At 43.4% G+C, this 19,572-nt stretch overlaps 1 protein-coding gene across 2 annotated transcripts in view; it reads left to right on the top strand.

Annotated features, from left to right (window-relative positions):
• The window catches only part of LOC308433109 (aldehyde oxidase 2), an 84,494-nt gene extending 66,964 nt beyond the window's left edge, over positions 1 to 17,530 (top strand). For both annotated transcript variants that reach the window (XM_080933013.1, XM_080933012.1), the window contains 3 exons: positions 1,185 to 1,352; positions 13,654 to 13,728; positions 15,704 to 17,530. In XM_080933013.1, coding sequence (XP_080789139.1) covers positions 1,185 to 1,352; positions 13,654 to 13,707 — 222 coding nt within the window. In that variant the 3' untranslated portion in view covers positions 13,708 to 13,728; positions 15,704 to 17,530. The remainder of the gene's footprint in view (positions 1 to 1,184; positions 1,353 to 13,653; positions 13,729 to 15,703) is intronic.
• The last annotated feature ends 2,042 nt before the right edge of the window (positions 17,531 to 19,572 follow it).

Genomic DNA, 19,572 nt, shown 5'->3' on the forward strand with positions numbered 1-19,572 from the left:
ATACCCCGTTATCTATACGTGACGGCCTGAGTCTTCCTCTCCTCCAGTATGGTACACATGAGGGCTTGTCACCGCCAGAGTCTTTCTTGCCTACAGTACTACACTGCTTAGTATGATGTCCACTGACACAAGCCAGTGTCCTCTGGGAAGAGGAACTTCAGCTAAGAAAATGCTTTTATCAGACTGGCTGGGGCATCTGTGGAACATTTTCTTGATTCAGGACTAATGTGGGATAACCACTGTGATCAGTCCCACTGCAAGTCAGTAAGCAGCGTTCTTCCACGGCCTCTGTGTCAGTTCCTGCTCTGAGCTCCTGCCCTGACTTCTCTTCCTGATCAGAATCTATAGTCCAAATGAACTCTTTACTTTTCCCAAATGGCTTTTAATTGTGTTGTCTTATCCCAACAATGAAAAGCAAGCTCAGGGGCTGGAGAGATGGCTCAGTGGTTAGAGCACTGACAGCTCTTCCAGAGGTCCTGAGTTCAATTCCCAGCAACCACATGGTGGCTCACAACCACCTGTAATGAGACCTGATGCCCTCTTCTGGTGTGTCTGAAGACACACCTACAGTGTACTCATATATGTTAAATAAGTAAATATTTTTTTTAAAAAAGGAAAAGAAAAGCAAGCTCAAACAAGTACCCTGCTTCCCTTAGCCCCAGAGTTATAATGAGGAATTATTTCCCCCTCTGCATATCAAGTTGGCAAGTTCAAACCATTGACTGTTCTAATCAGGGTGCCCTTCTCCTACCTCACAGAAACACATGGACCCCCTGTGTATGTACATACTTGTCAACTCACATGCATCCCTTTCCCATAGAACAAATGCTCAATGCAGACATAATTGAAGACGCAGAAAGCTCAAATTTAAAAAGTGATTTATAGGGCTGAATGCCAGGGATTAAGGATACAGTGCTGAACAAGATGACGCCCCGTCCCAAAGCGTGTTGTGTACTATAGAAGCTTTTAAAACAAATTACATGCTGCAGAGGTCTGTAATCTCTGTGAGTTCAGCCTGGTCTACATAGTGAGTTTCAGACCGGCCAGAGCCACAAAGTGAGACCCTGTCTCAAAAAAAAAAAAAAAAAAAAAAAAAAAACAAACAAAAACAAAAACAAAAAAAAAAAGCCAAAAAAAAAAAACCAAAACAAAACAATCAAACAGACAAATGTGTTTTGTTGCAGGGCCTCGGGGAATCTGGGATGTTCCTAGGGTCATCTGTGTTTTTTGCCATTGCTGATGCAGTGGCTGCGGCACGGAGACAAAGAGATGTAGCTGAGGACTTCACAGTGAAGAGCCCAGCAACCCCAGAGTGGGTGCGGATGGCCTGCGCAGACCGGTTCACGGACATGGTAGGGAGCTGCTCTTCTCCTTCCAGCTCACTTCTACTTCCTGCTCCCTTGGCTTCTTGTGTCAGTTCATGACCTGACCTGTGACTAGTTAATCAGGCTATAAAGTGGCAGGAACAAATGACACAGTCGGGTCACAGTTGGGTGTGGCAGCAAATGCCTGCAGCCCTGACGGCCGGGAAGGCTGAGGCTGAACTGTTCTGCAGCGGTTCAGACATTCATCCCACTCTCCTGAACACAGACAGCAGTGAGGACAGGCATCTGCCTCCCACTAGTGCCTCTTCCGTGGACAGAGGCAGGGACCAGACACCTTGACACTCAGGGCTCCTGCATAGCACTGTCCTAGCCTTGCTCATCACATGGCTACATCACTGTAAGATCACCTTGTCTCTCACTCAAACGCTTAAGCACATGTGGCCTTCAAAACTGTGCTCTTGCTCCAGTTTCACAATGATAAGCATCCTTTTCAGGACTGACAGTGGAGTAAGGAAAAACCAAACACACATAACAAAGGGCTTCTTGGAATTTTCCTTGCTCGCCCGAGGCTCCTTCTCAGTTCACTGACAGCCCGGCTCCTGGAAAATGGCCTCCTGCATTTCCAGATTCAGAATGTTTTTAACCAACCGGTTGTTTGGCAGAACCGTCACATGCAGTGGGAAGGAATGAATCACCTCGCTCTTACTCACAGTCTGATGATTCCTTTCTGAGACCCTGTCAATGTGTCCCGGTGGACACCAGTTGTCTGCTGATTATGTAAATACCCATCAATCAGATACTTTTGTCAATGTGAGAGTAGTCTCAAATTCTCTAAGACATTCACCAATGGTTCCTAGATATCCCTTCATGGTAGGACCTATATTTGATATTGTAAGCCTCATTTCAATAGCATTTTACATTTTTGTCTTTATAAAAGAAACACGTGCTATGCTTGGTGGAGCTCTTGTGAGGGAGAAATAGGCTTGTGAGTTCCAGGCCATGTCTACATAGTGGTTTACAGAATAGCCAGGTCTACATGGCAAGATACTGTCAAACAAACAAATAAATGTAACGCATGTCCACTTAGGGAAAAAGGCAGCCTGGTCTACACAGCAGCTACAGAATAGCCAGGTTTACGCAGGTACAGGCACCCACAGAGGCCAGAAGACAGCATCAAATCCCCAGGAGCTGGAGTTACCTGACATAGTTTCTGGAAATGCAACTCTGGTCTTCTGAAAGAGCACCAAGTACTGTTAGCCACTAGGCCCTCCCCACAACTCCATTATTATTATTTACTGTTTTATTATATTTTAAATGAAGTTCCCTCACTGGGTCTAGAGCTCTCTCTGATCATTTGGCTAAACCAGTGGTTCACAAACTTCCTAATGCTATCACCCATTAATACAGTTCCTCATGTTGTGGTGACTCCAACCGTAAGAGTTGCCTTGATCGTGGGTCTCTTCACAGCAATAGGGCATTAACTATGCTTCTGAAAACCCAAAGCCCAACCCTAGAGACACACTTCCTCCAGCAAGGCCACACCTCCTAATCCTTCTAAATAATGCCACTTCCTGCTGACTAAGCATTAAATATTTGAGCCTGTGGGGGCCGTTCTTTTAAGATTAGTGTAAACTGATTATCAGCAAAGAGAAAATAAAGTGTCCCAAGGTGAACAAAGAGGACATTGGCAGTGTTTTACAAAAGGCCAGAAACATACAAATTAATCTGCAGGAAACGTCAATATTTCTTTATCCAATGAAAAACAGCCATGGGTACATACTTGTGACACCAGCCCTTGAGAAGCTGAAGAACAAGGATCATGTTTTGAGGCCAGCCTGGGCTACATAGTGAGACCCTGTTTTAAAAAACAAAGTGTGTGAGATGTGTGTATACAAACACATATATGTGTGTTTATGATGTATGTGTGTGCATATACATATACACATATGAGTGTATGATGCATGTGTATATATGTATACAAACACATGTGCATATGATGTGTGTGTATGTATGGAATTTATGTACATGGGGTGGCTGTGTATGTATGTACGTAGATAGATAGATAGATAGATAGATAGATAGATAGATAGATAGATAGATAGACAGACAGATAGATAGATAGATAGATATAGAAAGAATAGATGGGTCAGCTGCCCCAGATACTTTTACAGATGTCCTCTAAAGCTTTTACTCCAGATAGCTCAGAGTTCAAAGCAGGGACAGAAAAACAATGAAAAGGACTAGGCTGTTTGCATAATGCCCTTGAGGGAACTAAACTGCAAGAGTGGGCTGGAGGCTCAGTAATCGCTGGAGGGCGGGGCGGAAGGGCAAGGCATTCCTCTCAGGGGTGTAAACAGAGTAAACCTGTAAGAAAGCCTATTACATGCACACCAGTCTTACATCATCCAAACTGACCTTTTATCTTCTCTGTAGTCCAAGATAACTTTGAATTACTGATCCTCCTAAGTACTGGGATTACAGAGTCTGTGCCACTGAAATAAAGAGAACATTTTTATTGTAGAGAAAGCAGGCAGAGGGAGGAGTCTAAGATGACCATGGCCAGCAGATTAAACCTCAGCATGAGAGGAGAGAAGAGAGAGGGGGAGGGAGAGCAAGAGAGGACTCACTGCAAGACCGTAGGCCTGGCCACGAGGCCAAGACATTGGTATATGCAAACTGAGTTATACAGGAAGCAGGCAGGAGGAAGCAGAAGCCCAGCTCCCAGGAGGGAGGGGTTTAGGGTAGGGGGCGGGGTGAGGAGACGGGGAGGAGCCACAGGTACTGAGTAGAGCTGGAAGGGATGGCCAGCGTCAGCTTTGATATGTGAATAAGAACCTCATCCTTTTGTCCAGAGTTTCTGAGACTTCACAGCCACCATACTGAGCTGTTGACCACACTTTTTTTTTAAGTTGAAGTATATGTTGATCTAAAGCTGGGGCTGTAGTTCAATAGTGGCCCCTTTGCTTAGCTTATGGAACGTCTTGGGTTTGGTCCCAAGCACAGAGAGAAAGAAAAAAAAATGTCAAGGGGACAGCCAGACAGTGGTGATGCCCGACATTAATTTCTGCATTCAGGAGGCAGAGGCAGGTACATCTCCAAGTTCGAGGCCAGCCTGGTCTATAGAGCAAGTTTCAGGACAAACAGGACACAGAGGAACCCTATGGGGGGGGGGGGCGTGTCAAGAGGATATATAGTGAGTCACATTTATCTAGAATGCTGTAATCATTGCTAAAATAAGTACATTTTTTTTTCCATTCAGAAGGCATAGAAAGGGGGGTTATAGTCTACCCAGTGACTTCCGGGCTAGCCAGAGCTACAGAGCAAGATGACCTTTTCTCAAAAGAGAGATGGGCAGAAGATAGGAGAGGTTAGGCGCACTTGTATTCCTGAGAACCCCCACTAGGCGGTTCACAACCGGCTCCAAGAGATCGAGAGATGGACCTCTGAGGACACATGCATTCGCATGTACACAGGACATAGACAGCAGATTCTGTATCTAACCTTTGAATTTTGAAATAAGACCATACAACCTGTTCTGATGGCTAAGAAACTGAGAAATGGCTGGGAAAGTTCTGTGTGCTAGAACACAAGCCTTGGAAAGTTCCAGACCTCCTCATCTGGCAGCCTCTTCCTCGCCATCAGAGAAATAACAACTTACCTGGATTTTCTTCTTTAACAGAAATGATGGTCAAACACTCAGTACTTTTCCCTTGGAATTAAATGAAATAATGCATGTAAAAATACTGGGTAAATATGAGTCGCTCCATAAACACTAGAATTAAGTTTTTTCCCCTAAACACCCATAACTGTTAATGACCTTCAAAACAGGCCTCTCCTACAAGGGTGATAAATATTTCCACATTAAACCAAGTTGACCTCCTGAGGCCAGAACAAACAGGCACTTACGGAACTTACGACTAAAAGCCATATTTTCATTTTCATGGGTAAGAAACTTGAGAATTTTTTTTTCTTTTTTAGGACAGGGTTTCTCTGTGTAGCCCTGGCTGTCCTGGAACTCACTGTGTAGACCAGGCTGGTCTTGAACTCATGGAGCTCTGCCTGCCTCTGCTGGGATTAAAGGCATGTGCCACCAGGACCAACGGAATTCAGGGCCTTTTGTTATCTAAACAAAACAAAAGTCCCACAAGCTTTCAAGACCCAGCTCTGTTTCTCAAGGCTCTCGCTTGTGCTGTGTTTGGTTTGACACTGGTTTATTTCCTGTGTGCATGAGGCTCTAGGGGTCAGAGGTAACTTACTGGAGGCGGTTCTCCTTTTATCCTGTGGGTCCCATAGAAGGAACTGGGGTCGAAAGGCTTGGTTGCAAGTGTCTTCACCCACGCGATGAGCCTTCTCACCAGCCCTGTACAGCCCTGCTTCTTTGAGTGTTGAGTTGGGCCCTTTCTAGGAATTAATCTGTGGTGAAGCAGTTCAATGGCCTTGAAAAAAGAAAGAACTATCTTTAGGTCATTTTCTTTTTGGTGAGGGAAGGAAGAAAAATGTGTTTTGTGTATTTAAGATTCCTCAAGAAAAAAAAAAAAAAACCCTTAAATATATTTTTTAAAAGAGACATAATAAAGTTTCAAATTAGTACTTCTTAGAAACAAGATTCTAAAAAACACTTTTAAAAGTTTCAAAATGAGATTTTTATTAAACTTTATTTTACAAAGCAAAGATAAATGTACAGATTTTAAACATTTTTTGCTTAAAATTATACAATTTTTTGTCAGTACTTTTTTCAGATTTTAACATAATTTTTACATAAAACTATATGAATATATTTTTTAGTCAGTACTTGATTTTTTTCAAGGTTTGATTGTATGCCTTGAAAACTTAATAGTTACAATGAGCTAAAGTACATGTAAAACAAAATGTAACATGGAAATAGTTAAAGTTTTTTTGTTTTGTAAATATTTTTTTGTTTTGTTTTGTTTTCTTTATTTCTTGGACTTCATACAGTCTGTGGGTTGTTTCTGGGGGAGTGCAAGCCTCTGGCGTTAGCAACCCACTATCAGTGACTGCATATTATGTCTGTTCTTTTGTGACTGGGTTATCTCACTCAGGATGATGTTCTCTAGATGCAGCCATTTTCTTAAGAATTTGGTTAAGTCATTGTTTCTGGTGGCTGCAAAATGAGATTTTTAAGCTAACTTTTTCTCCTCCCCCCATCTCTATCTCTGTCTCTCGCTGTCTCTCTGAGTGTGTGTCTGTGTACAGTTATGCCATGACAGCTGTGTAGCAGTCAGAGGACAATTGTTAGGAGTGTATTCTCTCCTTACAGAGGTTCCAGGGATTGGCCTGTTAAACCAGTGTTTAGCCAGGGTTATTACTGAGATTCACCAAAGAAAACCAATTCTACCATTTGGGGCCAAATTTAAAGCAAGTTTTATTAAATATTAAAAACTGACAAGACTGACCCAAAGATGTATTTCGGTCAGAACCATTGCCTGGAATTTCCCAGCAGCATAAGGCATTGTTATTTTTCACTGACTACAACTCCCAGCATTCTAGGTAGTTACCTGGTTCTTGGGTAGCTGGGGCTTACAGGTTAATTTTGGGCATTGTATAAGCCTTAAAACAATAATTAAAAAAGAAAAATTGTTACAATTTTAAGGAAAGATTTCACATCCTTATAAATCAGAAGGGGGAAATGTTATCTTGGAGAATCTGGTGGTAGATTAAAAAACAATCCAGACACAGTGGTGCATGCCTTCATTCCAACACTTGAGGGGCAGAAGCAGGTGGAGCTCTGTGAGTTCGAGGCCAGCCTGGTCTATAGAGAGAGTTCCACTATAGCTCCCTGTCTAAAACAAGACAAAACAAGAAAAGAAGTCAGAGAGGAAATAGAAAGGAAGAAAGTTTAAATTAAAAAAAAGTTAAAAAAAAAAAAAGGAAGGAATAAAGCACACAGGAACAAAGCTGGATCAGTGGGGGAGGGGGATCAAGTAGTTACAAAGCTGGGCTCTGTCAGAGGGCTCTAGATGTGGGGTGTGCTAGCCTGGCCTCACAAGACCCTGAATTCTATCCCTAGCCCCAGAAAGTAGGAAAAACAGGAAAGAACACATGAGCTCTATGGGATGACACAGTAGGAATACAAGTAAAGTCAATTACCAAATTGTCTCTGTTTCCTGGAAGCTAGACTCAAACAGCTCCGCCTGGGATCAAGTTTGCAAGTGGTTTTTTAGGCCACAGCACATTTTGAATAGCAGCCCTGTCAGTGCAGGAGTCACGGAGGAGACTCCCAACCACCAGTCAGGGAAAGTCCCTCCCTTTTATATTAGTCTCCATTCCAAACAACCAGCCCCGCCCTAGATGAGCTCAGCTACTGTGTAAGCGACTGGCCTAGTTTCTGAAGGCTTGCCTTTCACCTGCAAACCCTCAGGGCATCTCAAGTCACTGACTCCCCTTCCTCTCCAGCGAGTGTTCTCTTGCGATCCCCATACCTCCTGTTCTCTTCCTGCGCTTTTCTCAGGATGCTCAGACTCGGTGACCCTTAGAACTATTAAAGGGGTCACCTGCTCCATTAAAGGGAGTCCCTTCCTCCAGAGAAGAAGGGGTGCGCAATGCCCCATCGACCTACACTAGCGGCTCAGGATGAGGTTTGCCGGACCCTCATCCAACACCCAGCTCAGGTTTCTCTGTACTAGAGGCAATTGGTACTAGACCGCATTCCATTTCCTGGGGTGCATATACTGCATCAAGTAGAAACATACAGCCCCCAGAATGTTCTGCTGCAATCACAGCCACAGATAATTGGCAGGGCCTTGGCCCAGCACAAACATGCCTCAGTCACATGGATTCTTGGAGCCAGAAGACAGAAACCGTCTGTGTGACTTTGCTGACTTCTCAGGCTATAGTCTCCCCCGAGGCACGTGTCTAAGTATGTATGCACACAAACTCATTCTTCACCGAGTTCTCTCAGCCCCTACGCCGTCTTGGATGAGGCTTGGCACATAGCTTGTAAAACTGGTTCTGCTTTAAGCTGGGATGCCCAGGGTGCAGGGACTGGATTTGTTCCCTGCAGTAACTGGTGACACTTGACCCAGCAGTCATTCTACTACAGAATCGGTCTTCTCTGGCATTGCTTTGGTGGCCGTGGTGAAGATGGTGTGTTGTGTTTTTGCAATGCCAGCAATGGGGAGCAGGTCTTCACGCAGGCTTGGTGTACACTGTACGTCTGAACTGCGTCCAGCACTCTAACACTGTTTCTGGATGTATATACTTTTTTAATTTAAAAACTCCCCTGCTCGAAAGAGCATCGGAATGTTATGGTCATGCGGAGCCATAATGAACTTGAGGCAAGCCAGGGCTACCTAAGACCCAGTCTCAGAGAAAAGAGAAAAGCACATAACTGAAGAACATCTGGTGTGGTCCTAACCAGAGGACACTGAGTGCAGGGGTTCTCATTTAATTCATGCTGGCCTCAGTCTTACCAAAGATAAACTTGAACTGTGCTGTCCTGGTTGGGTGGCTATCCTAATTCAGAAGACCAGCCTGTCTTCCTGCGGTCTGTAATGTTTCACCCCCAACAGCTCATATCAGTGGCAGCATCATGTTTGAAATAAAGCTATCCGTTTGGAAGAGTCCTTTGAGAGGCGGTGAGAGGGCTCAGCAAGTAAAGGTCTGTGTGTCTGTCTGTAACGATGCGCTTTGCTCTCTGTTACTGAATGGGACAGAAAGCTTCACACAGGGAAAGAATGAGGGACACTTTACAGAAATCTTTAGCAGAGTTTTACAAGAGATTAAGTCGTTGACTCCAAAGGACCCCAACTGACCAGATAACAATTATCCTTGTTTATCAATGATACCCATAGGTGAGTGTTCAACACTTATGGTGGCTATAGATTTTAGACTGCTTTCGACTTCAGCATCTGCTGTGTTCAGGACAGAGCACATGCATTGTTCCAAGATTACATATTTAAGATGACAGCATTAAGATGAATGCATAAGATGCATTCCTTTAGACTGTAGAAGTTGACAGTGCGCTTGCCATGTTGTTCTCTTAAAAGCAGGAGAAACAAATGGGCTGAGTTCACCTAAGTCTTAAGTGACGTCAAGGAGTATTAGTAACTCTGGACATAAGGTCCCGAAAATGGTCCAGTCTCTTAGAATGTGATATATTTTTAATCATAATATGTTGCCACAGGAATATATTAAGGATACACTTCTAAAGGCACTTGCTCTGTTACTGCAATTCTACATACATACAACTTGCATGTATATTACATGGCCCACTAGCATCTTAACTCCCCACCTAGAGCTTTGAGTTTTAGCAGTACCAGAGATCACCTTACAGGTGTACACTCTGAAGTGCCCCAGTATCTGCACAATTGGTTAGATTTAGTACAGCCTGGGTATATATGGGAGTCCAGCCTTCCTCTTGGCTAACTGGCTTTGTTCATAGGCTAATTTTGTATCCTTTGCACCTAGCCCTTCAGACCTCATTATCTATCAGACTCTCGGGGCTCACCTTCCTCTCTGGATGTATTTTCACATTTATGTATGTATGTGCTTGTAGTGGTCATCTTTTACCTCCTGAATCATTTTACCAACCCAGAGCCCAGATTTTTATTGGGAGTCAGTGACATAGGCAAGTAATTACACTTATTTATGCCTGACCTTGCTCCTGATATATATATTTAGTATATATATTTGGTATATACCCCAGGTGGGATATACCAAAGACTTAGAAGTTCTGTCTAAGAACTTCAAGATCAAACCTTTCTTTGGAATATGTAGGATTTGGACAGTCCAGACTGGCTGAGTCCATATTTACTGAATGAATATGAATCCTAGGCTACAATTTTCATGAATTTGATTGATGGCAGCCATCAATGATGCTGGACCACTAAGCCAAAGAGATCAACCCCAGATATTATCTAAGAAGTAGATTTCAATTACAAGTGAAATTGGCCTTGACCTCTATAGTCAATGTGTGGCTTTGACAGTTACCAGCAAGGATCAGTGTAGGTGGTGTTTTTTAGTAAGACTAAGTGTATTCAGTACCCTAGAGTAAACGTCTGATTTTAACTATCCAATGGTATAAAATGTACAAAACAGATCTGTAGATGTCGAATGTGCATGACTACATCTTACAGGCAGAGAGTGGAAAGGAAGAAGACAGTGGGTGGGGTCTCAAAATAAAGCAAGTAAGTACCCATGATCCATCCTAGGATAGTCTACCACCAATGCTGCAGCCAAAAGGCATAAAAATATCCCATGTCAAATAACACAAGAGAATGATAATGGCTGGACTGTACCACGTAAGGAATATGGAGAACCAACCCACTCATAGGGCAGTCTGTGTGAGCGGTGGCTGGTACTAGGTAGGTTTTTCCCAAAGGGAAGAAACACAGTGCAAAACTGTACAACCACAGAACACCACAACTATGGCTCTCCTTGTTGTGAAATACTAGCAGACTTTTAAAATCCAGTTTAAAGTGATCACCAGTGACAGAACAGGAAGGCAGCCTATACACTCCTCCTCTGTGAGGTCTGTAGTGGCAGTTCTGTTTCTGAACTTTGAGGCGAGACAATGGAGTGCCTCAGGCCTAAGCTCAGCTATGGAGTCCGGACACCCAACCGCAAAAAGTCAACCCAACCAACCAGCTTCAACCAACAATTCTTTTCTTCTTCATTTATTTGTTGTTTGGTTGGTTGTTTGGTTGGTGGGTTGATTGGTTGGTTGGTTGGTTTTTGAAAACAGGGTTTCTCTGTGGAGCCCAGGTTGTCCTAAGCTTACTCTGTAGACCAGGATAGCCTGTAACTCAGAGAGCCTCTGCCTACTGAGTGCTGTGATTAAAGGCATGGGCACCACCCAGCTCTCTTCTAGACAACTTTAAACAGTGGGAGAAAACCAAGGCTCAAAACCTTAATAAGGTTATGACAAGGCCAAGAGCTACTCTATAGAAAAACCTTCACAAAGGTCAGTGGAGGTAACTCAGAGCTAGAACTGAATCGTGTGGATTTCAGTGAATCTCGGATAGCTGTGTAACAGCAATGTCCATTATCCACACACTGCAAGCGCTTTAAGAAACACACCCCAAGCAACATCAGCTGTGCCCCATGCACCCCCCAGGTCTCACACATTCTGCTGCAGTGGTTACTAACCACAGGCTTTCTCCAGCACGTGGTGATGCTTTGGTACTATCCCTCTAGGACTCAGTGTAGGGCAATTTAAGTCCAAGACTAAGAAAGAAAGCAGTGTTTGCCCAGAAAGCTTGGGAATAGGTAAGACACCAGACAAGGGGAAGGCTGACTGAATATTCATCTTCATCCTAGAACAAAAAGGTACCCAAGGGGTGCAGATTTGGTGGAGAAAAAAAGAAGCAAGTTTTTTGTTTTTTTAAAACTTGGTGTGATTTGAGTTTTAAAAAAAATTTTTTTAATTACATTTTTTTTTTTTTTTAATTCATGGGTGTGAGTGGAACTCAGAGAAAACTTGCAGGACAACTTGCAGGAATTGTCTTTCCTTCTACCACGTGCCTCTGGGATCAAATTCAGGTTGTTAGGCTTGGCAGCAAGCCACTTTATCCACTAAACCATCTTGCCAGTTCCTGCTTTGGGCTTTTTCCGGACAAGGTCCGATTTTGGAGAGGAGGCTGGCCTTGAAGTTGTGATGATCTTCTTGCTTCAGCCTCCCAAGTGTTAGATTACAGGCTGTACCACCACACCCAGCCAGGAATTGAGCTTTAAAGACTAAATAATGCTACCCTTTACTAGAAGTGACCCTACCTTAGGCTAGACCAGGACCTCTGTCCAGTGCTAGCCCGGCCCTGGCAGTCTGATAAGCATAGCTTCACAGACCAGAAGGATTAAGAAAAGACCCTTGAGAAGGGAACCATGTTCCTCGCCTACATCCCTCAGTGGGAACTGAGGAAACTGGAAACCTAGAGCTCATTAACATGTCTTGAAAGGGAAGATTGCTGCAAATCTTTTTCTTTCATTGTTTTGCTTCTTACTGTTGTTGTTGTTTGCTTTCATTTTTGTTTGTTTTTGAGACGTACTGTCGTGTCGCGTCGTAGCTCTGGAGTCCTGGAACTCACAGAAATCCACATACCTAGCCCATTCCCCCAGGGCTAGGATCAAAGGTGTGTCACCATGCCTGGCTAGCAAATTTTCTTTTATCTTCTTTAGCTGTCTTGTTTATAATTGTAAGATTCAAGATCTCCCTCTGAACTATGTTCCCATATGAAAACATACACGTTTTATGTGAATAGAAAAATGAATGCTTTATCGGGATAAAGCTCTTTAGCCCCTGTGTAGGGGATGGGGGTGCAGACCTAGAGTGAATGCTGAGGCTGCATAAGGTTCTGGGTTTGATTGAAGGCATCAAAAAAATGAAAATAATTTAAAATGGACATAAAAGTCAACCCTTCAAACAAAAACATGAGCACAGCAGAGGTAATATGTTTGTGGCTGTCTCAGTCAGGGTTTGTATTCCTGCACAAACATCACAACCAAGGAGCAAGTTGGGGAGGAAAGGGTTTATTCAGCTTACACTTCCACATTGCTGTTCATCACCAAAGGAAGTCAGGGCTGGAACTCAAGCAGGTCAGGAAGCAGGAGCTGATGCAGAGGCCATGGAGGGATGTTACTTACTGGCTTGTTTCCCCTGACTTGCTCAGGCTGCTTTCTTATAGAACCCAGGTCTACCAGCCCAGGGATGGCTCCACCCACAATGGGCTGGGCTCTCCCACCCTTGATCACTAACTGAAAAAAAATGCCTTACAGCTGAATTTCATGGAAGCATTTCCTCAAGGGAGGCTCCTTTCTCTGTGATAACTCCAGCTTGGGTCAAGCTGACACAAACCATCCAGTACAGTGGCCCTGAAGCAAAAGCTAAAAGAACAGATTCTCAGAAAAGATAGACCTCTAGACCATGAGGAAGATAAGGGAGTCAAATTCAGAAAGCTTGTAGCCCAGGACAGTCTGGAGAGCTAGGGGTTTAACTAGCAGTTGCAGACTCCATGCATCTTTAATGCTGCAGACAGAGGTAGAATAGACCATCTTAACCCAGTAACTGTCTCATGTCATGTACTGATGAAAGTTATCATTCAAAGAGACTGCCAGGATCCAGTTCTTCAGGAAGCAGAGAAATCCTGCTTTCTCTTATGAGAAAATTTTATACAACCAGGCATAATATTCCCAGCACTTGGGAAACAGAGTGGATCTTTTTCTGTGGGTTTCAGGCCAGCCTGAACAGGCATGAATTGAGACCCTGTTTTTGTTTTTAAGTGATTTGATGTGATTTTTCTGGTCAAAATTAAAGTCAGATACATATTATAGTACACATGTTAAGTTTTGGTCTTTTATTTCTTATTTTCTTTAGATCCCGAGAGATGATCCAAAGACATTTAGACCTTGGTCTATACCTATAGCTTAAGCCGCTGTTATTTCCTAAGAGGTAAGATCATTAAATTAAATGACAATGGCTCCAAGAGAGGGGGAAAGAGTTTTCAAACCATGTTCCATGGAGCCCTAGATTTATGGAAGCATTCATTCCAATCACTGCATCTTAGGGCCAACACGCTAAGCTGCAGCACTAAACCATTCACAGCTTTGAATGATAATGACAGTCAGATTACAGCCACACTAAAGGTTTTATTAATAAATAAAATTAAAAATGAAAATTGAGTAAATTCAGACATGTTAAATGCTCTGATTTGTGTGAGAAACTTACAACTTAAATGCAAAACTGAAGTCAAATCTGCCGACGTCTGCTTTTCTGGCTAGCTGGTGTTATCCAGAAGGGTTGTCTGTATTTGGAGGTTGAGTCACTTCAATTTTGTGCTGTTGCCCTGACATAAAATTTGGAACATTGAAGGCTTTGAAAAGTGACACTGAGATTTTCTGATGAGAAATATGTTGTCACTGTGAAAAAAAATTCATAATCTTGGGGGCTTAGAAGAGCTAATAGATAAGATGCTTGCTAAGCAAACATAAAAATCTGGGTTCGAGTGCCCAGCACACATGTCAAAGTGGGGGCATCTGTAATCAGCACTGGGGAAGCCAAAATGGTAAACTCTGGGTTCAGTGAGAGATCCTGTTTCTGGGGAAATGAGGTAAAAGGACTGGAAAGATGGCTCTGTGGATAAGAGTACTTACTGTTCTTTTCGAGACAGGGTTTCACTGTGTATCCCTGGCTGGCCCAAAACTCATAGAGTTCTGCCTGCCTCTGCCTCTTCCTCTGCCCCTCTGCCCCTCTGCTCCCTGCCCCTCTGCCCCTCTATGTCTGCCTCTCTGCCTAGTACTTGAGAAGTAAAGCAGGAGAATCAGAAGCTGGGTTGCATAGCAAGTTTGAGGACAGCCTGGGCTACACGAGACCCTATAGCAAAAAGCAAAAAGCAAAAGGAAGGAAAAGGTGGGGTTGGGAGGAGGGAGATCTCAGTGATTAAGAGTGAGTACTGTTCTCCCGGAGTTCAGATAACTCCAACTCCGGGGGATCTGAAGCCTCTGGCCTCCACAGGCACATACACGTACACCTACACAAACACATAACTTACAAACAAACTTTAAACTATGTTGTCAACTTTCGTCCGTACGATCTTCAAAGTTGAAATATCCTCAGATGGCAAGTCAAATGCAGAAGACAGGAAATGGGGTTGGAGGCGTAGCTCAGTGCTAGGTTAGGCAGGAAGTCCAGTCTCCAGTACAAAGGGGGGGGGGGCAGGAAGGGAGAGTGACGGGAAGGGATAAAATAAAGATGAAATAAAAAACTACAACCTCTTGACGCTTTACCATTTACAATTATTTTTATGTCATTTTCCCCCATGCTGTGCAAAAAACAAAAACGCAAGAACCACAAAAGACAAACTTAGGCATACATTTCATTCTTAGTCTCTTTCACCTATAACTTTAATTCTCTGAACTCCTCACAGTAGCTCCTGCGTGTTATTAAACACCGACTTTATACCTCTCTCCGGACATAACTTGTTGTCCCAGCACGTGCAAGGTGGGAGCAAGATGGTCTGGAGCTCAAGACCAGCATTAGCTTATGTCCCCTAGGCCAGGCTGAGCTGCGTGAGACCCTGTCTCTAAAAATAAACAGAGCTGGCAAGACGGCTCATGGGTGAGGTGACACTTGTTACGTGAAACTGATTCCGGGGACATACATGGTAGGAAAGAACAGACTCCATCAAACTGAACAACTCCCAAAAGTTGTCCTGTGATCACCATGGCCTGTCAGATCAGGTGTCTCTTCCTTCTGAGCCATCTCACCAACCCACCTCCACCACCCTGCTCCCCCCCCCCCCCCCGTAGACAGGGTCTCTTATAGCCCCAGGTTGGTCTTGAACTCTAGATTCTCGGGCCTCCAAGAATCTTTTTTAACTTGAGGGAGTTTTGTGCTGTTGGTAACTATTCTTTTTTTCCTTTCTCAGATATTTTAGTATTCAAGTGAAAAAAGCTGGCTTCTTAATCCTGACTGGACTCCAAACTGTATTCATATGCTGTTGGGGGGGGGGGGGTAAGCTCTGTCACAAAATTTAGAATCACTATTCAAGTCCAACCACAGTAACAGGATGAAGCATTTCTTACAAATTATTTACTTAGTGTCCGCAGCCTAGAGGCTGCCAGACAAGCACAGCAATGTTTGAAGCTCCTCTAATGATTTGTCCTTGAAAAGACTGAGTAAGTGTCGCTGCTGCAGAAGGAGCAAGAAGGAGACCTGGTGTGCAGACGCCACCTTTGCCTGAAAGACCCTCCCAGCACCTATACATGTGATGCCTTTGTGAGCCACTGAGCCTTATTAGGGCGAGAATTCTCCAAGGATTGATATCTCTCTCTCTCTCTCTCCCTCTCTCTCTCTCTCTCTCTCTCTCTCCCCCCCCCCTCTCTCTCTCCTTCCCTCCCTCTCCTCTCTCTCTCTCTTCCTTTCTTCCTTTTCCTTCCTTCCTATCTTCCTTCCTTTCTTCCCTCTCACCAGGGATGGGCTGTGGGCCTATGTATGTGTATTTAACAGAAAAGAAGTGGTATTTTCCTTGTGTTAGATGACTGTCCAGCAAGTGACCATCCCTTTGGAATTTGAAGGGGAAAAACAGTATATAGAATTTTAAATGCATTATCACAAGATGCTTTGCTTTTATTTGTGTGGAGCTTTTTGATCGTTTGCTTTTGTTTTATTTGGCTTTTATGGAAAACATCTAATCTGATATCAAAGCCTCAGAAATACTGGTTGGATCGATTTCCTATGCACTGAAATAGGCAACAGAGAGTAAATGAATCATAAATTGTTATCAACCTTGTACTGTGATTTAAGATACTTAGGAGTTAAGATGTAGGTTGGTGATGAAGGGTATGCATAGCATGTTCTATGTCTGTCCTGAATTTGAAGCCCAGCACAACAAAAATAAAACTAAAAACAGTAAATGATAAAATATGCAGGGTACATGGAAGTCTAAGCAGGTTTTAAGAGATGCATATAAATTGGGTCTATTGACCAGAAAGTGGACGAGAAAACCAGCCAAGATTCACAAGTCCTAGTGGGCAGGTTCCAGAAGTAGGTGAGAAGCTGAGGGCCAGCAGAAGGTGAGAGGTGACTAGTGAGCACGGGAGGAAGCTCTCTCATCCAGGGGACAGCGGTCCGGAAGTCCATCCACTGACTGAGAGTTCCGTGGCCACAGGAGTCCAGCGGAGAGAGCAGGAGAAAGGACTCTGAAGTAGAGGGGTCAGAATAAGGCATGTCAGGGTGCACGGGCAGAAGGCAGCGAACCTTTGGAGTGACTGAGATGAAAAATTGAAATTAATAAAACCAATCTAAACTCTTTTGAAAACAAATTCCTCGGTGTAAAATTTAATGAAAATGTCAGAAATGTGCTTTATCATGTGTACTGTTTTAATGGTACACATGCATTTTCTTTGTCATGGGTATTTCTAAATACTAAAGTGAGTGGGGTCTGTAAGTTGATGTACTAGAATCTGAATAGTATAAATCATAATAAAGAACTTTTTAAAAATTATATTTGAATCAAATCCAGCCTGGTCTACATAGTGAGTTCCAGGATAGTTAGGTCTATGGAGTAAGACTGTGTCTCAAAAAAGGAAACAAAAATCATGTTTGAAGTCATTCATTTGGAACTTGTTCTCTTAATTTATCAGCAGCCTGGGGCACAAGCTGGAGACACATACCCACACAGAAACCTTAAGCATTCTTTTCTAATACATTTTTTTCAAATCAAATTCTTTTCAGGGGAAGCTGGGATTCTTGATTTTGATGCAGAAAATAACTCAAGATAAGTAATATGAACCAAAGTTTGAGTTTAGTAAGATTTTTTTTTGTTTATTTTTACTGTCTATGTGTAGATTTGTGTTAACATGACATATGATTGGACAGTGGAGAGGTAGGCAAAAATAAAAAATAAAAAAAGGTAGGAAAACGGAAGAGGAGTAGAGATTGAGAGGGAGATCAAGATGGAGCCGGAGAAAGCAGACCTGGATCCTGGTGGCTGTAATTGGCATTAGGTAGAACTGAATATTTTAAGGGATTCTATAGGTCTTTTATCTCTTATAGAAGGGCAGTTTGTGTCTTTGTCCATTTGATGTAATCTTATGGTATAGAGGGTTTGTGGATTGAAATTGTGTTATATAAACCTGTGTGAAAACGTATCAGGTCTTAGAGTCCTGTTTGTGCCGGGTGGTGGGGTAAAGAAACACGCCAGGGCAGAAGCAGCAGGGCAGGTGGAGTGACCCGTCTGGGAAGGTGTGGCCTGTGGATGAGTGACAGAGTCTATGTGCTCGGCTCCACCTTAAAGTGGCACCCACAGAGTGAGACTTCAGGGGCCAATGAAGAGATACGCCTTTCCATTCCTTTTCATATTTACTGCAACATCTATGTATGTTTTATTTTCATATATTTATGTGTACCACATGCATGGCTGCCACCCTTGGGGATCAGAAGAGGGCATCAGATCCCCAGGAATTGGAGTTACAAAGGTTTGTGAGCTATCATGTGGGTGCTAGGATCCGAACCTGGGTCTTCTAATAGCAACAAGTGCTCTTAACCACAGAGCAGCCTCTCTACCCCTACCTTTTACTCTTTGTTCCATCGAAAATAACCATCCTAAATGCCTGCATAGTCCTGTCAAGACCAGAGTTACCCTTAGGATGACTAAACATCACAATGTTGGAGAAAGAAAAGAGAAGTAAAAACTGGGCCAGTGAGATGGCTCAGTGGATAAAAGCAACTGCTGCCAAGCCTGAGGAACTGAGTTCTATCCCTGGGTCCCCCATGAAATAGAGAACCAACCCATACAAAGTTTCCTCTGAGTTCTACATGTGCTGTGGCATGTGCTCTCAAACACACACACACACACACACACACACACACACACACACACATACAAACACCACATACATCTCTCTCTCTCACAAACACACATCACACACACACACTCAAACATCACACACATCTCTCTCTCTCACATACACACGCTCACACACACATGCACACACTCTCACACACACACACCATACAGCACATACCCTACAAATGAATACATATTTAAGTACCTAATTTCTGCCCCTGTTTTGTTTTGATTTTTTTTTTTAAAATCAGGGTCTTACTGTGTATCCCTGTCTGTCCTGTAACTCACCTTGTAGACCAGGCTGCTGGGACTTAGATTCACCGGTTTCTACTTCCTCCGTACTAGGACTAAAGTCGTGTGTCACCACAATCTGTTTACCCTGCTTTGATACTTGCTTTTACTGTTTCCCTTCTCTCTGTTACAACCATTTCACTCTTTCCTACCATTGGCAGCAGCTAGATGTCCATGCTAGTAAGAAACTGAATTTCTTTTGGGAAAGGAGGTTGACTTTTTGAAACGAGTTTTGCTGTGTAGCTCAGGCCAGCTTAGAACTTGTGATGCTCCTCCATCAGCCTTCTGAGTGCTGAGGTTACAAACCTATGTCACAACATCCAACTACTGCAGTTTCTTTATTGTGCTGGGGAACAGACTCCCAAGCAGCTGGCTTAAGCTTGAACTTGCTCTGTAGCTGAGAATAAACTTGTGATCCTCCTGCCCTCCACCTCCTGAGTGCTGGTATTACAAACATGAACCACTACTCTCCAGTTTCATGTGGTGGTAAAGACTGAACCCCATCCTAGGCAAGAACTCTTCTTACTGACTCACCTCTGTAGCCTGGTACTGTAGCTCTCAACACTCAACCTTGGGATCTACGGATCTTCCTATTACTTGCTCCCCAACACACACACACACACACACACACATACACACACACACACACACACACA

This window comes from Micromys minutus, assembly GCF_963924665.1.
Source record: "Micromys minutus genome assembly, chromosome: 19".
NCBI lineage: Eukaryota > Metazoa > Chordata > Mammalia > Rodentia > Muridae > Micromys > Micromys minutus.